Source organism: Brassica napus, chromosome A9 (assembly GCF_020379485.1).
Source record: "Brassica napus cultivar Da-Ae chromosome A9, Da-Ae, whole genome shotgun sequence".
Taxonomy (NCBI): domain Eukaryota; kingdom Viridiplantae; phylum Streptophyta; class Magnoliopsida; order Brassicales; family Brassicaceae; genus Brassica; species Brassica napus.
In genome coordinates, this window is record NC_063442.1 from 38,381,898 (window position 1) to 38,389,429 (window position 7,532).

A 7,532-nucleotide genomic window follows, 5' to 3' on the forward strand; every position below is an offset into this window, starting at 1 on the left:
TTTAAGGTAAGAATTTAAGATTTAGAGTAATTTAATCATTTTGTTATTTAATTAGTGCTAACGTAGTCATTTTTCTTGTGTATTAATTTTGTCATAATACTTTTTGTGTTATTTGTCATTTTTCCTATTTAAAATGATGATTTCGGCAACTTAATCTAATTTTTTACAGCTTTTTGACATTTTTTTACAACTTGAAATATAAGAAATATTTTTACGAAGATTTTTTTTTTTTTGCCAATAGACACTATATTAACTACAAATTAAGTAAGACAGATTGATGATTTATGACTAACCTAGTATACAATAAAAGGAAATTTTGAGCATTTTGTAAATCGTAAAATTTGTCTGCTATTATATTTTTGTTAGTAGAATATGTTAGATTGTAAAGTAAAGCAAAAAACTCTTTACATCATTGAATCTTTCTTTGTGCGGTATGAACGTTGGCAATCCATCGATATAGATATCATTTTTATGAGTTGAAAACAGTGTGTTATGAACATCTTTATTAATAATTAAAATAGTGTATTTTTTTTTGTCAACAAAATAGTGTATTTACTATTTACTAACTCTTTTTCAAAAGAAGTTCATATTCTAAAGTGTTGGGAACTAGTTGTCCGAATTTTTTTTTAATAAAAAATAGTGGCTTCATCATTAGAAATTTGTGATGTAAAAAATCCAAAATGAAATTATATTTTGAAGATAAATTACTATATATATATATATATATATATATATTTACATCAATTTTAAACGAATAGGTCATAACAATTATAAACAAACTAAAATTGCTCATCAATGTGGAAAACAATGTTTTAAACGGTTGTTTAGACGTTAAATCCCTTAATACGGTAGTAATTATCTTTTAAAATATATTAAAATTATAATATTAAAATATTAAATAATATAATATCATTTATAAATTTTCATAAATAATTTTGATATTTAAAAATAAAATAATATGAATTTTATTATTGGTAAAACTTGATATTTAGTATACTACATTATATATATTTAGTACACTATTAAAATGTATAAACGTCTAAGCTGTTCAAAAAATTATTTAGAAATTTGGATTAAACATTTTAGAAATTTGAGTCTTGACGGTGACGGTTTCTTGAAAACTATTAAAAATGATATTTATTCAACTTTTACTTAAAGAAAAAAGAAGGTTAATTCACTAATTGCTTTCCATTAAGAAATTAGTCCACTCAAACGGTGTGATAACAGATGCGTGTGTCGCAATCGCATGCCACCAAAAATACTTTTCCAATGGTTTCGTTGGTAGGTGCATTTAAATGTCACGTGTGTTTATCATAAAACTATGTACATAATGTAAAACACAACGAAAGGTGGTTACAGTACTGCATACGTTTTAATATCTGATATTTAAGTGCATTTTAATTATCCAAATAAATCGACGAATTGTACTTGGACAACCTCACACTACTTTGGAAGTTTTAAAACTTGATTAGCAGATTTCTAGTGACATAAAAAGAAAACTAAGAAAGTTAAAGCTACTCAAAATGCTTTAGCAAAAGAAGAATTTTATTCGTGATGAATTGTTTTAGTATTAAAAGCAAAAGACCGACCATTAGTCGGTCACTTATGCTAAAATCAATAATCGTATGAAAATAAATTAATGGAGTAAAATATGTATTTACCATTTATTCATTTGTACTATTTTCTTTTTAGTTTACTTTGGCTGATGGAAATAAGGGTGCAAGAAACGAACTCCTTCGAGGTACAATGGAGTCTGCATCTCAATCAACCGCGAAGCCTGCACCGTTTCAAATGTCATCAACCAAAAATACTTTAAACCATTGGATTAAAAGAATATGAAAAACTATACTTACAGCTCGAGCAAAGGCAAACATTTCCTCTTCGCCAGAGAGCATTTTCACGATTGAAGACGGCGAGCCAGCAGCACTTATGCTACCTTCTGCAAGCACATCTCGCCTTAACCTAGAATCTTCCGTCTCCGTCTCAAACTGGAAGCTGCAAATTTATAATAAAATGAATGTGACAATCAAATACAAAAAGTTAACCATTCACTGTAATGCAATGTCTCTACTTATTAGTGTGTGTACTAATTACCTTTCGAGGTCGAAGAGGGTACCCTCTGCAGTTCCTTGAAACAACTCATCAATAGGCGTCTCTGCGGATGAGACAAGACAACAATGGTGGTTGTATAACTCATCCACAAGTGTTATAAACCTACGTGCCTGACAACATCAACACAAAAACCCATCAGACAAAAAAAAATCTATACATCTCCCAAAAAGTCGCCATAAATCTTGATTTTTTGGTTATATTAATTATTTTACCTTGTCTCGTATTTCCATACTCATTGCTGGAATCTCAGAAATAAAGATTGTATGATAGTTTTTAGCCACTGCTATATAATCCGCTGCACCTACCGGTCGACCACACAGATACTCAAATGTGAATCTTGCCACTCCTTTACAGCTCTCAGGAACATCCACTGTTCTGATGTTATAAAAAAAACTTATATAATCTGATCAGTAACAAAAGAAAGAAAATTAAACCATCTAGTTACCTTCCAAACATCACTGGTAGAGTCGCGGAAGTTATTTCTCCACCGTACTGGTCAGTGACCTGACGCCACATTTTCTCAAACTCTTCCATAACAGCATTATTCAAAGGCCATAAGTAGTGAACCTATGCATATTTAACAAATTTCATTAAGCAGAAGCCAACAATAAATGATTTAAAGAGTCTGTGATTCGCACATGTTCAACAGAGTTTTTTGCTGCAACTCTGCGGTAATCAACTTCGCTTCCAATTGAGATAATCTCACAATGTTTCTCCAATTTAGAGATAAACTTATCAAATATCTCCTTCTGCATTCCGTCCTGTACCAACAACAAACATTAGCAATATAAAGTTAGTGACTACTACAGAGTAAAACAGACAAGAAGAGAGAGCCTTAGAAACCTGATTTAACTCCCTTGGTGCTCGGTTACTAGTAGCCACAAGAACAGTTCCAGTATTCAACAATCTGCTCATGATTCCAGATAAGGCCACAATAGCAAACACATCAACTGTCTGTAAACAGAAAGATGATGCAAGAAAGTCCCAAGTTACAGAAACAATCAAGTAAGCCCTTGTATTTAGCTTTGATAATAACAGTTAACCTGAATCTCATCAAAGCAGAGGATGCTGGCTCCTTTCTTAATCGACTGCTGATCAACGAGAAACTTGTCAGCCACAGCTGGAAGAATGTGTTTCATCTGGAGCTGCTGCTTATAAAACTCTTCCCCAGCTATCCACTCTTTAACTCTCTCATCAACAGGCAGATTCATAATCCAGCTCGAAACGCTATACTGAGAGGACTTCTCCTCACCATTCTCCTTCCAATACTTGTGCATCTGCTCATTTATCTTCAGCATAGCCTCGTGAAAATGAAACCGCTGTCGATGTCTGATCATCCCATCGGTGGCGCTATAAAACATATCCATCAGCATAGTCTTGCCTACATGAAAAAACACCAAACACGTGGTTTTCTCAGCTTAGCTACACGACAGAGATGGAAACAACAATAAGAGCATAATCCATTGGCATTAACATACCACATCCTACATTTCCATAGATATATAATCCCTTAGGAGCTGAAGGTATTGCAGGACGAGAACCGACAATGGAATCAAGTTTCCTCTCTCGGTTAAGGTAAGAAACCCATTTACCAACTCCAGGCTCTACATTCATCTGTCTTCTCCTAAAACACCACCAAAAACAGATAAAGAAACAATCTTTACAAACTATAAAGAAAGATGCCATTGATATAATAATAATAAAACCTCTCTCACCCTAAGACCCATCTTCCTAAAAGCTTTTGGCCTTGTTTATTCATAGAAGCCCACACACCATCTTCTTCCTTCTTCTCAGCTTCTTCCACCATTAGTCTTCGTCTCTCTTCCTCTCTCTTCTTCTCCCACTCTTCTAATCTCACCTAGTTTAAAAACAAAAAAAAAAATGAATACACATAAATGCAAAAACAATTTGAAAACCAAATCTTCTTCATACATGATAATCTTCCATTTCTTTCTCGAAATGTTCCAATCGTCCGAACAAGTTTTGGAAGGCTGAAGCGACTTTCTCTTGGTATGGATCGTGTTGAAGCCTCCCTTGTTCCACTAGCTTGCTGTAACTCGTCAGTGGACCTGATCAGAAGCAAATTCCAATAATAAGACAAAAAGAATTTGAGGGAATGAGAAGAGAGAGTAAAACCTGATGGTGTTGGATTTGGAGGAGTGCAATAGGAACGACAGACATTGGTGTGTCTGCTTCGTTTTGAAGAAGACAACGCTAGACGTAGAACGGCAGAGATCTGCGACACCTTTCGCATAATTCGCTCTGATTCAGATTGTCACTTCTCCGATCACGCCCGTTTAGACACTACTGTTCCGGTCCGGGAAAGAGGAGGAAGTAGAAGAGGAGTGTTATAAATTATAATAAATAGGTGTCGACGTGGCGATTTATAAGAGAGTAACGTGGCAAGATGTGGACCGTTTGTTGAATTGCTGATTTGGTTTACTACTGTCCGTAGAGATTTTGTTTAGTGTAAACCAGATCAGCAGACCAAATCAGCAATTTTGGGGTCCGGTCAGTGAGGATGGTGACATATATCTAATGTTTGGCGCAGTTTGAAAATGTTTTTAGACTTTAGACTCATCAATTTTGGCTTCATGGAACTTTTTTTTCTATCTTTAACTTGTTTTATAGTCTATGAATCTACACAAGGGAGACACAGGTTTAAAAATTAAGAAACCTATCTACAAATGAGAGGTTGGTGTTGATCTGAATCTTTCACTTGATCACTCAACTTGAGCAAACGAAGACTAACTCTAACAGTTTCATCAATGATTCAAAAAAACCCAAACTTGACATTCTCATCCCAGTTTATTAAACAGTCAAAATATTCTGGGGTTAATGTTAATTAAAACAAAAAGCTCAATCAACCAGAAAAGTTCAAAAACGTTCATTGGCGCCCCCAAAAAAAGTTCAAAAACCTAACAGCACTTCTCCTATAGAAAAAATCTGCCTACAGTCAGGAAAGGCAGGCTATTGCAAAGTTGCAAAGCGACAAACCAATGCATGCTTAGGAATCTTATTCTGGAACCAAAACCATCTTTATCCCAAGCCAGTCCCAGTCTTGAAGTTCCCACATGTTCCTTGTTCAAATGTTTTCAATTTGGTAATGTAACACCAACTTTAAAACAGGAACTAGTTGAGGTGAAAATTCACATTTATTAAGTAGACTCTAAGACAGTGAAGCTTTTTGGAGAGGTTTAAAGAGAACCCTTCTGTCGGTGTGGGGAGATTATGGATCTTGCTTCCAAATGATCCGACATAGTCCATAAATGATATGACCATCTCCCGTCATTCAACAAATAATGGTTTCATTGGCGAAAGAAGATTGTAAAAAAAACTCAATGAGCAAAATATAAAAGAAGTTACTAGTACAACAACAATAGTTTACTCATATAGATAACGATTTCGAATGTAAAAGAAAACAAAGACAAACTCAAAAAGAAGATGCAATGAAGTTTCAAATCACTATATAAAAATATAATTAGCCATAAACTTAAACGTGGATGACGACAGTGATCATATCTAATGAAGACTTTTTCCAAAATCATCCTTTAACCCTTCAGCTCTTATTCCCCTGAAACTGCATCATTTCTTGAATCTCAATCTTGACTCTCATTACGTTTTCCAGCAACTTCACTCTCCCTCTCTTCCAACAGCTTCCCAGCCTCTTCATCCCCAGCCTGAACCTTCTTCTGCGCGTCTTTCGCCTTCAACGCCTGCAGCTTGCAATGATTGTAATACCCAACACCCAAAAACGCAAGCCCGTACCCGAAAAGATTCAACGGCGTGACGGTATCCTTAATCACCGACCACGAGAAAGCAATCAATAGCCAGTCCTTAACCACACCAGCCACATTCATAGTCAAAGCAGAGGTCTTCCCAACTAGAAGAAACACAGCAAGGTTCAACGCGAACGCGCAAACGGAGTTGGTCCCAAAGATGACGAAGTCGAAATGGAAACTCGAAGTCTCTCTAAGAACCGGAAACTCAACAAAGATCCAAGGAACCGACAGGAAAACGAAACAGCAAGGAGCGACGTAGTAAAGAGAAGTTATCGGGTTTAGATTGATTCCTTTAGAAGTAAGCAAGATCTGAATCAAAACCAACCTGGTCGCTTCAAACGCAACAGCACCAAGCTGGAGAACAACTCCCCAAACATCGAACTTAGCTTCCCCGTAAGCAGCGATGGCGACGCCGAAGGAGATCGAGAGCATGTTGGTCATGGTGCGTGACTTGAACGACTCCTTCTTGAGCAAGACCCCGATGGAGTAAACGGCGACGGGCATGAGGGCCTTGAGCATCTGGATGAAGGAGACGGAGAGGTAGATGTAAGCCGAGTTCGATAACCAGAGGGAGAGCGAGTACAAGGCCCCGATGGGGACGACGGATCTGAGGTAAGTCTCGCGGGACATTGACACCGGCTCCACGATCTTGAAGACTTTGATGAGGACGATGGCCAAGGAGGAGCAGAAGCCCATGTGGATCATGGTGAGAGTGATGGGGTAAGGCCAGTTGTAGAGCTTCTTGTCGAGGATGTATTTGTTGTAGACGATGACGGTGAAGCTGAGGAAGATCCAGATTGCCACGTAGGTGTACGAGAGGAGGATCTTCTTTATCACTCCGTCGCTTAGTGCGCGACCTTTCCCCATTGGTGCGTAGGATAAGCAGAGCAGAGAGATGCGCAGGATAGATGAGTCTCTTCTCTCTCTCTATCTATCTCTTGGACTGGTTTTAAAGGTTGAAGAGAGACTTTGAGTTTTGGATCGTGTAATGTAGAGGAAGGGCTTACGTGACTTGTGTTGTGCTACGTGGCGAAAAGGTGCTTGCCTATTTGACGATTGGCTTATGGTGGGTCCCGTGTTTGATTATATATTTTCCGTGGCCTAGGCTTTTTAAATTATGCGATTATATGGTAAAATGTTTTGTTTTTTCTTTTTAGCCACTTACGTTTTGTTTATACGAATTACGAAACGGTCCCATTTGTTTACTGTTTTGTTAATGTTCCGTAAATCTCACAGAAAGGAACCTGAATTCTACGTAAACTTATTTAGTCAAATTTAATTTTGCGACAATAACATTCTATAATTAATTTAGTACAAATTTTAGTATTTTTTGTATAATTGAGACGTTCGGTGAGACGGATTCTAAAATAATAGTACTATAAATTTTAACATTAGCCAATAAAAACGAAGTAACAAAAAGGAAATTAAATATTTTTTTTAAGAAATTTAAATTCTAGTTTTTTAGTTTTAATTTTCTTTTCGTTTTATAAAGAGTATCAGATTTTTTTTTCAAATTTTACACATAATAAGAAAGTATGAAAAGCTATATTCAATCCCTGATAAATATAATAAATAATATTTTCTAATTAATATATTGAAACAGTTAGAATAAAAAATGAATTTTCTCAACACTTTTTT

General features: G+C 35.9%; 2 protein-coding genes across 2 annotated transcripts; both read right to left on the reverse strand.

Annotated features, from left to right (window-relative positions):
- Nucleotides 1-1,524: 1,524 nt before the first annotated feature.
- Nucleotides 1,525-4,470, reverse strand: LOC106368561 (putative ATPase N2B). Its single transcript, XM_013808563.3, has 12 exons — nt 4,249-4,470; nt 4,045-4,181; nt 3,828-3,970; nt 3,591-3,736; nt 3,156-3,493; nt 2,956-3,066; nt 2,751-2,873; nt 2,558-2,679; nt 2,325-2,487; nt 2,095-2,222; nt 1,854-1,995; nt 1,525-1,777 (listed from the first exon to the last, which is right to left on the reverse strand). The coding sequence occupies exons 1-12, from the start codon at nt 4,364-4,366 to the stop codon at nt 1,694-1,696; spliced, it is 1,755 nt and encodes a 584-aa protein (XP_013664017.1). The 5' UTR covers nt 4,367-4,470; the 3' UTR covers nt 1,525-1,693.
- Nucleotides 4,471-5,437: 967 nt separating this feature from the next.
- LOC106368563 (probable sugar phosphate/phosphate translocator At2g25520) lies at nt 5,438-6,910 on the reverse strand. The gene has a single exon (XM_013808564.3). It carries the CDS (start codon nt 6,759-6,761, stop codon nt 5,712-5,714), a length of 1,050 nt encoding a protein of 349 aa, XP_013664018.1. The 5' UTR covers nt 6,762-6,910; the 3' UTR covers nt 5,438-5,711.
- Between the last annotated feature and the right edge of the window lie 622 nt (nt 6,911-7,532).

What these genes read in the sequence shown, in the direction of transcription:
- LOC106368561 (XM_013808563.3), bottom strand. Translation starts at nt 4,366, where the DNA reads ATGCGAAAGGTGTCGCAGATCTCTGCCGTTCTACGTCTAGCGTTGTCT. An exon ending in TCTGCTTTGATGAGATTCAG is followed by an intron (nt 3,067 to 3,155) that starts GTTAACTGTTAT and finishes TTCTGTTTACAG; the next exon opens with ACAGTTGATGTGTTTGCTAT. An exon ending in TGTTTGCCTTTGCTCGAGCT is followed by an intron (nt 1,778 to 1,853) that starts GTAAGTATAGTT and finishes GAAACGGTGCAG; the next exon opens with GCTTCGCGGTTGATTGAGAT.
- LOC106368563 (XM_013808564.3), bottom strand. Translation starts at nt 6,761, where the DNA reads ATGGGGAAAGGTCGCGCACTAAGCGACGGAGTGATAAAGAAGATCCTC.